This window comes from Castanea sativa, chromosome 12 (genome assembly GCF_040712315.1).
Source record: "Castanea sativa cultivar Marrone di Chiusa Pesio chromosome 12, ASM4071231v1".
In the NCBI taxonomy this organism is placed as follows: Eukaryota; Viridiplantae; Streptophyta; class Magnoliopsida; order Fagales; family Fagaceae; genus Castanea; species Castanea sativa.
In genome coordinates, this window is record NC_134024.1 from 31085475 (window position 1) to 31101775 (window position 16301).

The following is a 16301-nucleotide window of genomic DNA, read 5'->3' on the forward strand; positions in this document are numbered from 1 at the left end:
GCTTTTAGTATAGAGCTGACTCAGTATGTATGTATGGTTCATATGTGTGTGTGCATGTTGTTGTCTATATAAATGATCATGAAAATTTGACAACTAATTTTGATTGTATTTATTGTCAAAATTTTAGTATGAAAACCAAAGTCATTCTTGGTTTTTTATTTATATTGATTACATTAATTTTTTTTTTTAAGGGAAAAATTAACGTTAGTTGATTTACATAATGCACATGTTTTAAATTATAAAAGAAAAATAAAAAATTTTACATACCAAACACTAAAAATATCTTCTCAAACTCATTTTCGTATCCAAACACCAAAAATTAAAATAGTTTAAAAAAAAATATTATTTAAAAAATGGACTATTCTCCCCTAAATGTTTTACCGTTGTACCAAAAAAAAAAAAAAAAAAAAAAAAAAAAATATATATATATATATATATATATATATATATATATATATATATATTATATCGTTAGATAAAATGAATATAGAAATGAATAAAATAATTTTTTATAAGGTCAAATAGCTAAAAAAAAAAAACACCACTCTCTGTGAATGCTCTTCCCTGAAACTCGAAGCAACTGTGATTCTTATCGAATTATCTGAGGTTACTCTCCATCATCTTTCCATGAAGCCCTAAGACATCCTGAGTGGGAAAGGGGAAGTGGTGTCCGGTGGGGTGGTCTGCAGAGAGAGAGAGAGAGAGAGAATCCCCATTTGTAGACTCGAAATCAAAAATCAATTCCTAGCTCAGCTCCTCCTACTTACTCAATCACAATCAGCCATGCCCTCCGCTCCTACAAAGCTCTACGCAGGTGTCTCTCTCTCTCTCTCTACTTTCTTCTTCTTCTTCCTTTTCTTCTCATTGATGTATTTGTTAAATTTGCAGATGACGTCAGCCTACTAGTGGTTCTATTGGACACAAACCCTTTCTTCTGGAGCACTTCCTCTCTCCCTTTCTCCAAGTTCCTCTCTCACGTACTCTCTCTCTCTCTCCTAAACCCTAACTCTCTCTCTCTCTCTCTCTCTCTCTCCAAAATAATTATGATTGGTCTTCTTCTTCTGCAGGTGCTTTCGTTTTTGAACTCGATTCTGCTTCTCAACCAAATCAACCAAATCGTAGTGATCGCTACGGGATGCAATTCCTGCGACTACATCTACGATTCCTCTTTGTCGACCAACCCCGGCATCGAGAACGGAAAGCTCCCGGCTCTTTGCTCCGAGTTGTTGAAGAAATTGGAAGACTTTGTCACCAGGGATGAGCAATTGAATAAGCAACACTCTCTACCACCCACCACCACACCTTCTTCGCTGCTATCAGGCTCCTTGTCCATGGCTCTTTGTTGTATCCTATTCCTATTCCTTATAATGATGCAGCTTTTGTCAATTCTCTTTGTGGCATATACATATACAAATACAAATACAAATTCAATGGAGTGTTTTCGCTTCACTCCTTGATTAGATATACAGAGAGTTTTTCGTTCAGGACCACTCCATCCACATCCTCGAGTGAGTATTCATATATATTTTTTTAATTCTTATGGTTTTTGCTGAGTTTGATAAGTTGGGATATTTTGTTTTCCAAGATGATATGCATGTGCTGTAACAATCTTGTTATTTGAGCAAAACAAGTTTAGAAAATATGTGATATGTTAATAGCTACTACAGCCTCTTTCAGGTTTGTAAAAAAACTATAGTTATCCACAAACTAACGGGTTAGTGATTCCTATAGTGTTTTTGTTATGTTTCCTTCTTTACTGCCTTTGCAAAAATTTTATATAAAGATGATGCTACTAAAAACTGTAATTATTGACAATGAATGATATTCCTTTGAATGCGAGCGCCATTAAGACCTTAAAACAGAATTTTTTTTTTTTCTTTTTTGGTTCTACAAGCTCTTTTGATTTATTACGAATGTTGACCTGTGGTGATGTTCTTGGTGATATGATACTTACTTAAAACAGCTTTTGTTATCATCCAAAGTTGACACATTTTTTACCAAACTCATGTGAATTATCATCCAGATTGATTTATGTGGCTGGTCTGATTAGAGCAATTGGCAAGGCCAATTTATTATAGATGATATATATATATATATATATATATATATATATATATATATATATATATATATATATATATATATGCATATGCATTGCTTTGGTTTCTTAGAGCCAACCTTCTGTGGGTTTTGTTTGTATTTCATTTTATTACATTTTTATAGGATTTTTGTGAACTTTATGGTATATTTCTCTGATAAAGTTACTAACATATGGGAGCAGATTTTATGTGTGCAGGGATCGTCAGATGGGCCAGAACAGTATGTTCTTTATAATCTTTGGAAGTATTTTATTATTATGTTATATTTTTTGTACTGCTTGGTTGAGCTTTTACTCTGAAAGTTTTTCTCCCCTTCTCCAGATATGTTGCAATCATGAATTCAATATTCTCAGCACAGCGTTCAATGGTATGCAGTTTAAGCTTTTAACATGTCTTATTAACAATCTCTTTACAACAAACTAGTTTTTGGATTGCGAATGGCTGGATCAGTATTTGGAAGTAGTCCAGTGTCTTTCATTCAATTTCCCTTCAATTCCAATGAAGGTTGAGAATGCTTCTAGGAATTCTAGTTTGATATCTTATTATGTTAACTTGTACCATAAATGGCTCTGGTTTTGGGTCCCCAATCATTTTGTATGAAAAATTGGCTATTATATGTGGAGCATATTCAGAAATAATCAAAATCATAGTCCCTAAGTTGTTATTATTGTTTGGTTGTTAAGCATGAAAGCTATACTATGCATTTTGCTTTAGATGGACAAGAATTAGGTGGCAAATGTAGTTCATTTTGCCATAGTTCTATAAAATAATTGTGATTTACCATCATATGTAAATGTTACTTTGGAATGAGAATTGCGGCTGATTACCATGCATTTGCATTATTGCCATACTTGTTAAAGAATATTTAGTTACCAAGTATCATAAATTGGCTTGTGTTCCGAGAATAGTGATCATCAATAAGAGTCGCATCCAGTTTACTATCTAACATAAGTTTGACAATCTTTTGTTTGTGCTTCAACTGCTCGGGTCTTCATTGTTAAATTTCTCCTGTCCTTTGCCCTGCCAACATGGCATCCACTGTTTTAAACTGCTTTGTAATAAACTCCGACTCATGTGAGTTCCTCAAAAAACCTCGTTTTCACCAAGTTTTCTAACCTCTCCTGTTAGCCTACTTCATTTTATCCCCTTGTCAAATTTTTTGCCTTTATCCTCTTTGGATTACCTGCTTATTAAGTCCCTTTCAAAAATTTCCAACTTGTGACCACCATGTGTACTTTCTCCCTGTTTCTCTCAGGTTTTTGTTCATTTTCTTCGTAACCTGTTTGTACTTTCGACTTGGCGCTGTTGACAGTGCTGATGAATTGAACAAATTCAAATGCTATTCAAAACCTTTAATTTTGAATGGAGCTAAGCAACCAAAATGCGAGGTTCACTACCAATGGTAGTTTATTACAAGATTTAGTTTTTTTTCATTTCTTTTTCTTTAGTCATAATAGTAAGTGAAGTATCTGCAAATCTCATCTTAACGATGTGGTGAAGACTTGAATTTGATCATTATTTTGAAATGAAAAAAAAAAATGATTAGGGCCATAAATTTGATTTAGGCATTTGAGACGGGATAATCTTGACATGTAACAATGTTCTCTTGGGTCCATGTGAAATATTGGGTGTATCAAATAAGATTGTACCCCATGGTTGAGACATCCCCTATAAATATACACTTGCAATATGGCTGTGTGAACCAGGAGTCTAAAACTTGAAAAGTGGGCCTATTGATTGTTTAACATTCAGCTTCTTTGTCTGACAATTTAGCCTTTAAAGGAAAATGATGGTCCATATATCATTCGGTTTTGTTAAACTGTTTTGGACATGTTCTAACACTCTGAGTGGGAAAAAACTACTATCAGCGAGTGTCTGAAATGTGTCAACAACATTAGGGTATTTAATTTCATGTTTTTTCAATGCTGTGTGAGATATATGATGGCTTATTAAATTGTCTGTCTATCAAAGTAACTCAAGCTTTGTTGAACAGGTTACTGCCATGCCAATTGGACGTCAAGTTTAGATTTCTTTTTTAAACTGTATGCATACTAGTAGCATGTAGATTATGATTGCTTTAGGTACATTGGGAGAGTACAAAGGCCCTCTTATAAGATTTTTGATCCTTAATATCTTTTAATAGATTGAATTATCATTTTTGTTTTCAAGTTAAAGATGTCTCATGTGAAATCAATGTGCTCCTTTTGCAGGTTCCTATAGATTCTTGTTATATAGGTTCTAACAATTCTGCCTTCCTACAGCAGGTACTGTCTTTAGCACGCATTCTTAATGATTTTTTTGCCAGACTTGAGTTATTATTAGCATCAGCCCTCTGTTTACTTCAGTGATTGCTTTTAATGTTTGTGAATGACAGGCTTCTTACATAACTGGCGGTGTGTATCAGAAACCCCAGCAACTGGATGGGCTCTTTCAATATCTCTCGGTAGGTTGTGTATAATTTTGGCAAAGTTCCTTCAATTTGTAGCCCTGTATCTTGTTCTCTGCTGACTGAGCTTGCTTGTCCTGTACGAACTTCATAATTTTTTTTAAAAATATTATGTGATATTTTAAGACTATTTGGACTATAACATGAAATGTATAAAGGGGAGGCTCAAATTGCATTATCTTCGAGATAAACACTACAATTCTGTCTGTTCGTTGCTAAATTTTCTAATAATCTGATGAACATTTGAAAGAGCTTACTTTCCTGATTATGTATATTGCTGATTACAACTCAGAAAAGTCACTGCAAGCACAAATTAGACTCCATCGATTGAGAGGCATGACATATGACAAATATACGGTGTTCTTTACAACTCTGTTACCTTGCTTATGTTGATTTTCCTGTCTATCAAAATGGGCTACACGATCTACACATTGTTAATTGGTCGTAGGTTAAAATTGGCATTAGTTATAATGTTCTGTGATGCTCTGAAAAAATTTCCTTGTTTTTGTTGATTTCCTGTCTATCAAAAATTGGGGCTACACGATCTACGCATGGTTAACTGGTCATAGGTTAACTTAAAATCGGCATTGGTTATAATGTTCTGTGATGCTTTGTATTGTTGAGAGCATTTCAAAAGAACCATTGCATTGTCAAATAACTTGGTTCTTGAAACCTGAAATAAAATCTAATACTGGTGCCGAATTAGTGAGTTTACTATCATATCACTTGGCCTGTGCATATCTTAAGCTCAGGTTGGCCAAACTTGTGTAGCTCCAATGGGTAAGACTTGGACATGGTTTGTTCAGATTATGTTTCAAAACAGACATTGTTTCTTGTTCAATATGGCCTGCTCTTTTTTTGGTTCTTCATAGGTTGTTTGGATCATTGATATTTGAATTGTAGGTAATATCTCATATCTGGCTCAATAACAATTGGGTATGAAGCCTGCACAAGAGTGAGTTCATGAGATTTTTGTTGCTGTTGAAGGATAATGGTGTCATGACAATGAACTCTCAAAAAGGGACTTGTGTTTGAGGAAACAAAAACAAGAACAAAAAGATAGGACCTAGGAATCACCGCCAAGTAATGAAAAAAGAAAATTTAACATACAAATCACCACCTATGGTTGATTGGAATCACTACCAGGCATTGGAAGATTTAGAAAACTTCCAACCCAAGTTTTATAAATCAATTTATCAACTATTTACAATAGTGAGTCCAAGGGATTTTTAATAAACTCTTAAAGTTACATTCAACATGGAAAGAAAATAAACTCAAAATACATAAGATATGAAAATAAAAATCAAATCCCTCTAATAGCATCAATCAATGTCAATCACAATCAATCAGGTCCAATAAAATCAGTTAGAATTAATGTGTCCAATTCATTGTTTGCACCAACTCACCCAAGGTGGGAACCTCGTCAAGAGTAGCTCATGGTGGCACAAGATGGATTGTGAACCTTGGACTGGCTGGGACTTCCTTCTTCTTCTCTCTTTTAATAGTAAAGGGGTCGGGTGGAAGAGCTTGTGGGGGTTCTTTAATGGGTTGGGTTGTAATCCTTAGAAAACCAAGTGGTGTTGTTTTAAACTTTAGAAAACCAGGTTGAAGGGCTTGGTGGTGGCAGCAGCAAGTTGGCCTCCACTGTAGGCTTTGTTGGCGCCAGCTTGTCTCAACAGCGCTTGGAGATGTTTGGGCTGTGTGACGAAAAGGCCCTTTGTGGTCAAAGTTGATAGCAGGGCGATGGGTTGATGACAGAGCTTCAAGCTGGTTTGGGATGTGTGACGAAAAGACCCTTTGTGGTCAAAGTTGATGACAGAGCTTCAAGCTGGTGGTTTGGTGAGCATGTTCATGGCTAGGGAGGTTTGGCAGCAACAGTGTGGACTGAATAAACAGGGCAATCACAGCTATGGTGGCTGATTGATTGACGACATTTGGGACTATTTGGATTGCTGGTGGTGGTTGGGGTTCTGTTTGTGTTGTGATGTGGGGCAGTTGGCTGCGCTTTTCTATCAGTGCTGTGGATAGTTTGGGATTTTTATTTATTAATCTTTTCTGGATAAGTAAATAGTTCAGTGATTAAATGCAAAGGGGCGCAACCCATGTACACAAGATGTATACAAAAGAGAATATTTACCCATGTGCTTAATGTACACCAACATTAAGCACACAAATTACAGTTATCAAGCATCTTAAACATATTGGCACAAGAGAACAGACCAAAAGCATTATTTAAGCCCTGTTAGCATCTTATACCTCAATGATATTCTTGTACATATTAAATCAACCATGGCAACTTTTATTTTCTGCTGTTTCGGTATTTGGTTCAGAACTTCTAGAACTCTTCCGATTAGAAGTGAATATTTATTGTTTGGTTCAACATAATTGATTTGGTTTGAATCAGAAAATTTAGCAAGAACTTGGTGGACCTTTAATAACTTTGAGATGTTTTGCTTCTGAATACCAAACTTCATTCGGATTTTATATAAAAAGGTATTGATGAAGCTGGCATTCTTTTGTCTTATTGAAGATCTGCCTTTACTATTCGTGATATATATTTTCTGACACTTTTGTTTGTTGTATTTGATCTCTTTGGCCTGTCATGTATATGTGATTATCCTTTTTCCTATTATGTCACTCTTTCTAACTTTTGTTTGTTGTTTCATGCAGACGGTTTTTGCAACTGATTTGCATTCTCGAGCCTTCCTACAGCTTCCTAAGTCTGTTGGTGTTGACTTCCGTGCCTCGTAAGTCAAAACTCTTAGTCATTCATTTGTTTCTCTTTATGTTGTTGTTTCATGTTCTTCTGGATTTTTACTTTTTGAAATACCAAAGTCACAGCTTTATGTTTTATTGCTGATCTACTCTATACTGGTGAAGAAAGCTGCATCAACTACTGTTTTTTAGCAACTGTGATTATCCCTTGAATATACTGCCTGTGCTACAACTGACCCTAATTTGATAAATCTAGTGTGTGTGTGTGTGTGTGTGGGGGGGGGGGGGGGGGTAGAAAATACAAACTGATTAGAAATATATTGTTTCTATGTGCAATGAATTGATTATCTGTATTATTTTTTACATAAAGCTAAACATTAGAGGGTAGTTCTCAACTTTTCTTTTGGATCCAGATTGATGAGTTTGTTTGGGTGTCTAATAATAGTGGATACAGCTAACGTACTAGAATGTCACAATGTGTAGTTTTGTCACAATATAACATCTTCCATAAGACCATAGGAAGTGATGAAACAACCCTTGGGTTTCTAATATCAGTCATGATAGTCTGTTTTCTTAATCAAAGCAAAGCCTTCAATCTCATTGTCTATCACTTTGAAGCAGTAAAAATCTTAATTTGTTTCCCCATATGTAATATGTATTAGCAATAATTTAGCATACATGCACACTCACACACCCACCTTTTGAATTCCTTGCACCTTATTGAGACTATGAAACTTGCAGGTGCTTTTGCCATAAAAAGACGATAGACATGGGCTACATATGTTCTGTATGCTTGTCCATATTCTGTAAGCATCACAAGAAATGTTCAACCTGTGGGTGAGTAGATTTATCACCTTTTAAGTTGTATTATGATGTTTATGACATGCTGCTTACAATAGTGTCACCGCTCATAATCAAACTAAACCTATTGGTAGTTGTTAAAATAACGGTTAAGTAATTAAATTCACCATTTCCTAACAATCTAAACTTTTCGGACAAGTGATAGTTTACCAAACTAAGTATAAAATCACAAAGAAACTAAAAGAATTTTTTGCTATGAGGATATCCTCAATCCTATCGCAAAAGGCTATCTTTCTGATTAAGCCTGAGATATGGTCTTGAATCATCAGACTTGAGGGTTCAAGGGAGTGAGAAATCTTTTCTGCTTTCCAAAAAGGATATGGGGGATGCCAGTAGCTGGATGGTGAAGCCTATTACAGTTTGTGATGAATTTCTACGTTGAGCTTTTTTCAGGAGTTTGAGATGAAGACAGGAGAATTTGTTAGTATATTATTTAGTTAGGCATTGTGGAACTGCATGATAGAGTAAGGTAGACAACAACATGAATGGAAAAAATACCATGACTTCATTGCAGGAAGAAATGCTTTACAACCTGAAGGTAAGTTAAAATGAATCAGTGGTTGGGTTTCTGGTGCAAACTAAGCCAAAAATAAAAAGAAAGAAAAGAGAAAACAGTCACTGTAGATTGCTACTCTTGATCTTTGGTGTCACAAAAATAGTTCTCTAGATGAATCAAATTACTTCTGCCTTGGACATCATTAATTTGCCAAATAGTTATTTTGGGAAAAACAAATAACAATTGCTCTGCATTTCTGAAAGTTAAGTTCTATCATTGATTTGCCTCTCTTGATTATAATTGTGGCTTTTGGACATCATGCAGGTCAGTATTTGGTCAGGCCCAGTCGGATGTTGCCTCAGCTTCCAATCTTAAGAGAAAGACTCCAGAAACATAATCTTACTCTTCTGCAAGCAGATGTATTTTTAACTATTCATTTTAGGTGATTCATTAGAAGTAAAATGATGTTTTTGATGCTCTTTCATATATTACAGTCCGATTATTTGTGTTGTTGAACTGGTATGTCTGGTTCGAATTTCCTAGCAATTGGTTTTTTTCAATTGAGCTGTTTGGGAACCAGAAGATATTTGCTGAGACAATTTAGGTATACTGTATACATTACAATTTTGGCCCCTATAGCTAGTAGAGCATATCAGAATTTTGTTTTGAGATGTAGCAACGGTTAATTTTGCATTCAACAAATTGTGCTAAAAGCTAGCGGTTGTACCAAAAGGTACTTGACAATGTTGCACCTTGTCTTTTATTTTAATCTTAGGTAATCTTTTATTTTAATCTTGGCAAGTATGTTGCCGCATATGAACATTTGTATGAATTCTACATCTTTTTCTTAATAGATTTTTCCGAACCTTATCAATAACACAATATTTGTACTAAGTTAATGTCGTTAGTGTGGGATGCAATTTATAGTTAAGGAAACATTAGTATCAAGTTTGCAGGAGCGACTGACTTGTGTTTTTTATTTTTATTTTTCCGTTTCTTGGGAATGACTTGTGCGTATTCATGTCAATCAAAAGGAAAAGCAAAAAAATAATAAAGAGCATGAGAAATTGAGAGATGGTCGCATGGCTTCTATCTAGCCTTTACAATCATTTAGGAAAAACATCGGAAGTGGAGGAGTTGAGCTAACTTGACTTCACAAATACAAGAAATCACATTAGAATAACTCTTGGCACGTTGCAATGTGTTGCTGGAAAGAAATAAATAACAGACATAATGAATCTTTATGGATGCCAATACGTAGATGGCAATATTTTTTTGGGGGGGGGGGGCGCCGGTGCCGCTAGAGATCAATCGAAACAGCAAGTCAATGAAGGAGAACGCCGGTTTCAAAGGCAAATGCTATTCACAATTATGTACAAACAAAATAACCACAGTTGACAGGAAGTGTTGAATCATAAAGTTGATTTTTCTATACACACGCAAGAGGCCAGCATTAATGTGTCCAATTGCAATCATATGGTTCACAGCTATGGAATATCCATATTTAGAGAGCCCTCATAACCACTTTGCTGGTTGTGTGAACACCCAGTGCGGCAAGTTTGAGCACAGCACGAGTCCTATATAACCTGCAACACAAATCCCTTGTCAATGAAGAGATGTCACAAAGACAATACACACTCAAGTCCTTTTTGCTGAGTCAAAGGTTAAGAATTCTATTAGAACACAGCTGAAAGCTATTGTTATTAGGACACATACGCAAAACCTTGCAACTTATCAAACACCGGCGCTATAAATACAGATATTTAACCTGCGGGACTAATAATAAACTTTGCCTCCTAACCACAACTTGGAATTCAGATCATGCAAGTTTCCAGGTTACACACGCACCCAGTATCGGAGGATGAAGTGCTCATTGGCTTTAAAAGGGTCTATTCATTAAAATTTAAATGATTAAATGTAAAGATGCCATAAAAATCATAATCACTGTCTACACATTGTAATGCATTCAAACATGTAACGAAAGATGAAAGTGATCTCTTGCTCCATTGGTTGATGGATTGTACAACTGTACAAAAAGGTCTTGCAAGTAACTGATTGCATACCTATAGGTACTTAGGAAGTTGGGTTGGTGCGGGTATTGGGGAAGAGAGAAGGACGGATGATTTCAGTATATATATATTTTTTGCTTGCCAATACTAGTCTTGTGTTTTGATCTTCCATGAAATGCGATGCATAAGATGCATCTGTTGTAAAATACTTTAAATTATGTAACTACAGCAAATATGAAGTGTAATACCATATCTGCATGTTGAAATAGGATAAAAAATAACATTCACCAAAGCATCCTTACTGTATACTTAAAAAATTAAACTCACCCTGCTAGAGCAAGTCCCCAGGTGGACAGGGTATAGAACAGAGTCCCAGCATGCCAAATGCCTAAAACCTTCTCCAGTTTGCTGACACCACCTACTGCCTTTGCAACAGCTGCAAGTTCATAATATCACAAAGATAAGTAACACTGACAATCACTCTTGGCTCACAAGACTACATGCCACGGGAGTAGCCAGAGCCAAGTCAGTCATTCACTATATCTCTGAGAATAATGCGAAATGTTCCAAGTTACACCATCAAACTCAGAAAGTGAGTAACTTGTACACAAGGTATAAGGAACGTTTCTATGGATTTGACATTTAACTAATCCATTAAGTTAATGTTGTACACAAACAAAGCACATACAAACATCTACCCAATTCATTTTCTTTTATGGTTGTTAATAAATACTAGAGATTCAGATAACAAAGTTGATTCCAATGAAAATTGGTTTCCTTATCCAGCAACAGAAGATGATTACAAGATAAATCACTTATTACCAAAAAACCCTTACCCACTCCCTATACTACAAAATAAAAAGGTTACAATGATAACATATTATATGAAGTTTATGAAGTTTTTGATTAAGAAATCATGATGGAAAAAGCATGCTCAAAAATTTTAGACTGAAAACTTACTTTTTTGCAGCTCTTCTGGTGTCAAATTCTGTAAGCACAAGGAAGCAAATGGTTTTAGATACAATATATTAAATAGTTAAATAGGAATAGGCTTTGGTTTCCATTTACCTGAGCTTTTGGGTTTGACATAATGCACCTAGCCATAAAGTTGGCAACCCCATCCACCACGTGCTCCTCACTAACAACTACATATTTTTCATTATCAATTCCACTCCATTCCTCAACATTGCTTGGGACCATTTCATCTGTGACCCATACCCACCAACTGGGTTCTTCACCGTCAACTTTGATTAAAATTTCAGCTGAGCGCATATCAGCATCTAATCAAAGAACAAACCCAAGAAACCAGTGAAAGATCAAAATTGTGTTACTTATGGTATAGATAGGATGTGGCATTGAAGTTTTCAAACCCATGAAATAAACTAAAAAACCTGTGGCCTCCTTGAAAGGAAACTCATAGCTAATTCCATTGACCGATGCTTGCTGAAGGGATTTGAGGCGAGCCAAGAAGTGTTCAGAATCCACAGTTGCTACAAGCCGAGCATACAACTGCAATTGGAAATTGAACACCGCACATCAATTAAAAATTGAATCTATCATGAGTGACCAATTTAATTACTTTTCAATATAAAGATATTTTAATTTTGAATTTTGAAATTAAAACGACAACAACCAAGTCTTAGCTCTAGAATTGTGGTGTCGGCTAGATCCTCCTCAATAGACTAATCAGGGTTAACCACAGGAATTCTTTTTTGTTATTCTATTCTAAGTTATACTCTCTATTACCACCTTAATGTATGTGTACTTTTTTTACTGCTTATAATAATGTTATTTTATGTCTTCCTCTACCTTTTCGATCCCTCAACCTAAATCAAATTACTCTTCTTCATTGGTGCATTAATCGCCCTCCTCCTCTATGACCAAAACCATCGTAAGCGACTCTTTCTCATCTATTCATCAATAGGGGCCACCCCTATATTTATGCAAATTTCCTCATTTCGAATCTTATTTTTCCTTGAATTTCTACCTATCCATCTTAACAGTCTCATTTCAACTACACTCATTTTGATGGATATGTTGCTTCTTAACAGCCAAAACAAAATAGCATAGCTAGTCTTACAGCAAACTAATTAAATTTTCCCTCTAACTTAGTAGGCTTGAAATGATAAAGCCCAAAAATAAAACAGAGGTAGGAAGCAAAATAAGACAATGAATTTGGTAAGTCTTTAATGAACAAAGCCAAAGACAACTAACTACATTATTGGACCTTGGAAAAAGGCAAGTAAAGGGTATGTGAAGGAGAAGGAACCTAATTTCGTAATCAAATTATCAACTTGCTCCAATTCCATGAAAACCCACAAGAGGAATTCCACAAAAATAAATTCAACATCAAATTACACACAAAATATATACATACAATTACAATACAAGTAAAGAAATCAATGAAGCTCGAAAAGAACAAAGACGTACATCTGGAGGGCAGTCATGTGATAAAGAAGGGGATTCAGAGAGGTTCTGAAGGAGCTTGAGATTCTGCTCCAGCAAGTTCTTGAGACGCCGATTCTCCGATCGCAGAGATTCCAATTCTTCGTCTGGAATTGCGGTGTTCTGTTGGTGATCGTGATCGTGATCGTGGTCGTGGTGTTGGTGGTGGTGGGTTTTTTCCAAGGCCATCCAGGCCACGTCGGCAACCTCAATGACCGTCTTGGCCACCTCTACTGCGCCGTGGGCTCTCATGGTTGGGTTGTGAGCGAAACCTTGGAACCTTAATCTAATCTATCGGTGTTGGCAAGGCAAAGTCAGATTGGTGAGGTTGTCGTTTGCGTGTTGCTAATGGTAATGGTAATGGACTCTGTTTCTTTTTCACAAAAAACGAGGTGGGTATTTGTATTTGACAACAGGATTAAAAAAAATAAAAAATTCAAACGCCCACGTTTTGTTGTTCTTGATGTCCTGTACTTTATATATATTCACTCCGATTGTTTCAATGAAAAATTTGGTGTAAAAAGAGTTTTTCTTGTTTTTCAGTATTTGGTAGCATAAAAAAAAGAGTGGTCAAAATAAAAAATATGGCTTATTTTTAGAGATTATTTTCTATTAAATTTTTTTGGAAAACAATTCTATCTCACAGCAAACTAAATAAGGGAAGTTAGGAGTTTGTTTTCAACTCCTTTAAAGTCACTAACAAATATTAAAAAATGAGATAGTTTTATAGAAAATACTTTTTAAAAAATAACTTATTTTTTAGAAAATATCATTATTGAAACAAACGGAGCGATATATATTTAAAAAAAAATACATTTCTTTTAAAGGTTGGATTGGAGGAACTATTTTATAAGGTTTTTACGAGAAATTAAAAAAAAAAAAAGGAGTGACTACCTTTTTTTTTTATTGTTTTTTAATTTTTTTTAAAAAGTTTCTAAAATAGATGATTATATATATATATATATATGTGTGTGTGTGTGTGTGTGTGTGTAAGTGCACAATTGTACCCGGACCAAAAAACGAATGTTAGGCTTAGGCCCAATGAGCCTTATACAATATAATTTGTAGAGTATGTGTTTGAAATCTGAAGGAAAAATTCTGGTTTTGCATCTCATGCAAAACCCACAGCGGAAGCAACGAACTAGGGTCTATTTCATTCATGATTGATAACGTGCACAATGCCAATAAGACACTAGCTCCAATGGGCCTTGGGCTTTTCCGTCAACTCTTGACAAGTCCAAAGTTACCATTAATTATATTTAATACCACTATATAAATATAATTGCACTCTAGGCCTTATTAATAAATTATATCCCAAGACTTTATTATACACGTAACCCCTTCATAAAATATTCGTAGTAACACAAAGTCATAAATGTAGACTGCCACTTTGTAAATTACTACATTTTATCCTTGAGTACCCGGTTTAATTCTTTAAAATTATTCATTATATATTTATGAAATCCAATTTCATAAATATATACTTTAGTAATTTCTTACTAAAGTGGTTAGGTCTAATTCTCTAAATAACTGAAACCATTAAACTTATCTCAAGGGAATATTTTATATCTCTATCAAGAGACTATGAATTCCATCTTGAGAATATATGTTCCATCAATACTAAATGTGGCTGTCCAACATACTGAGGTTTTGACCGTCACTTCAGATCTCACTCATGATATATCAAAGCAACCTACACTTCATGATCATGTCCATTATTCTCTCAGGATTAAGAGTTCATGCAAATAGAAGTCGTGAGATTTATTATTCATTTGACAGTCGTTAGGAGAATAATAAATCTCACAGCAATCCTGTTCAATATGTTTTAACTCTTAAAACATATCAACATATCAACTAGAAGTTTCCACTTCCATGATCAAGACAAATCATCTTAGTTGACATGTTATAGTCTTCGCAGATGAAATGCCCAATTTCATCACCGACTACGAACTATAAATTTTGAGTTTACAAAGAACTTGTGATTTACATCTTCTGTGACTTTTCACATAAATCACATACAATGCATCTCATGGACTATATGATAATGTCCCATATTCATGTTACCATTATTTTAGATAATAATAAAATAACTTTATCAAACACAATATTAAGTCATACATCATGTCATACATAATGTCATACATAATATCATACATAGCATCATACAATAAGATTTAAGGGCACAAATCCTAACAAAATCTAGGTTCGGGATGTTGGAGGTTTGATTAGCAAGCTAGAATGTTACAATCTGTGCAAATGATGAACGAATATGACAAATAGATCTCCTCGGACGTAAGCCGATGACGATTTGTATAAATACTCTCTTTCTATGCCAAAGTTTACAATTCTTAGTTCTCTTTTTAGTTTAGGAGCTGATCCCTTTTTCTTTCCTTTCTCGTCTCCTTATATACTTCTTCCACTTTAATGTTCATTCACGTGTCATACAAATCTTTCCCTTAGATACTTGTCCCATCCACCACCTTCTTGAAGTCTTTAAATAATAACAGGAAGGTTCAATTCTATTGTTCAGAGGTCATTTCCCCATTAATGCGGCCAGGGAGGTAGATGTAGGGTCTTTAATATGGAGGTAGCAGCCTTTTCCCTAGATATTTCTATCACATCCTTGCATCTAGAGGGTGCTTGGATCACCCTCTTACCCATCAGTTTTTCCAGAATTCTGCCTTTAACCTTCTTAACGAGTCTCAGGGTCATTGCCGGGCTAGTCCGCGGAGACATTCCTCCTCGGATAACTCCTCGGACCTTTATAGTGCATACTGACTTGTGGGCCTGGAGGCCTTAATCAAAAACAAACTGATACCCGTCAATAAAGCCCAAAGCCCAAATGTTTATTCGGAAATTTTACCCCCCACAATAGCCCCTCAAAACTTTATTTTTCCCTCCCATCCGAGGGGAAAGATAGAGTTTTGAACCAAACAGTACATATTCCACACGCTCTATAGACCACCACACGTGTGGGGGTTCTTTTGTTCTCTGAAAATGCCTTCTGACGCTTCAAACCCCGGAATGCGCGCATTTGTGACCGCAAGTTACATCTTGTTCCCCACGTTCAACGGTGAGATGCGGATTCAACGCTTCAGGTTGCCTCTCGAAAATTTGAGCGGGACAAATTTAATTTTGAGGCTGCCTCCCGCACGTCCAAACGCTTGGAAACCCGCACCTTCATTCATTTGTTCAGAATTCAATCATATCAAAGTATCCATCATTACCTT

At 35.4% G+C, this 16301-nt stretch overlaps 2 protein-coding genes across 2 annotated transcripts; one reads left to right on the forward strand and one right to left on the reverse strand.

Annotated features, from left to right (window-relative positions):
* The first annotated feature begins 542 nt into the window (after nucleotides 1-542).
* LOC142619426 (general transcription and DNA repair factor IIH subunit TFB4) lies at nucleotides 543-9319 on the forward strand. Its single transcript, XM_075792523.1, has 11 exons — nucleotides 543-814; nucleotides 889-977; nucleotides 1068-1344; nucleotides 1462-1508; nucleotides 2282-2319; nucleotides 2421-2466; nucleotides 4310-4363; nucleotides 4474-4542; nucleotides 7216-7292; nucleotides 8002-8097; nucleotides 8942-9319. Exons 1-11 carry the CDS (start codon nucleotides 784-786, stop codon nucleotides 9012-9014), a joined length of 897 nt encoding a protein of 298 aa, XP_075648638.1. The 5' UTR covers nucleotides 543-783; the 3' UTR covers nucleotides 9015-9319.
* Nucleotides 9320-9961: 642 nt separating this feature from the next.
* On the reverse strand, nucleotides 9962-13513 carry LOC142619428 (uncharacterized). The gene is made up of 6 exons (XM_075792524.1): nucleotides 13057-13513; nucleotides 12018-12135; nucleotides 11695-11906; nucleotides 11587-11614; nucleotides 10954-11062; nucleotides 9962-10203 (listed from the first exon to the last, which is right to left on the reverse strand). The coding sequence occupies exons 1-6, from the start codon at nucleotides 13321-13323 to the stop codon at nucleotides 10122-10124; spliced, it is 816 nt and encodes a 271-aa protein (XP_075648639.1). The 5' UTR covers nucleotides 13324-13513; the 3' UTR covers nucleotides 9962-10121.
* Nucleotides 13514-16301: the final 2788 nt, after the last annotated feature.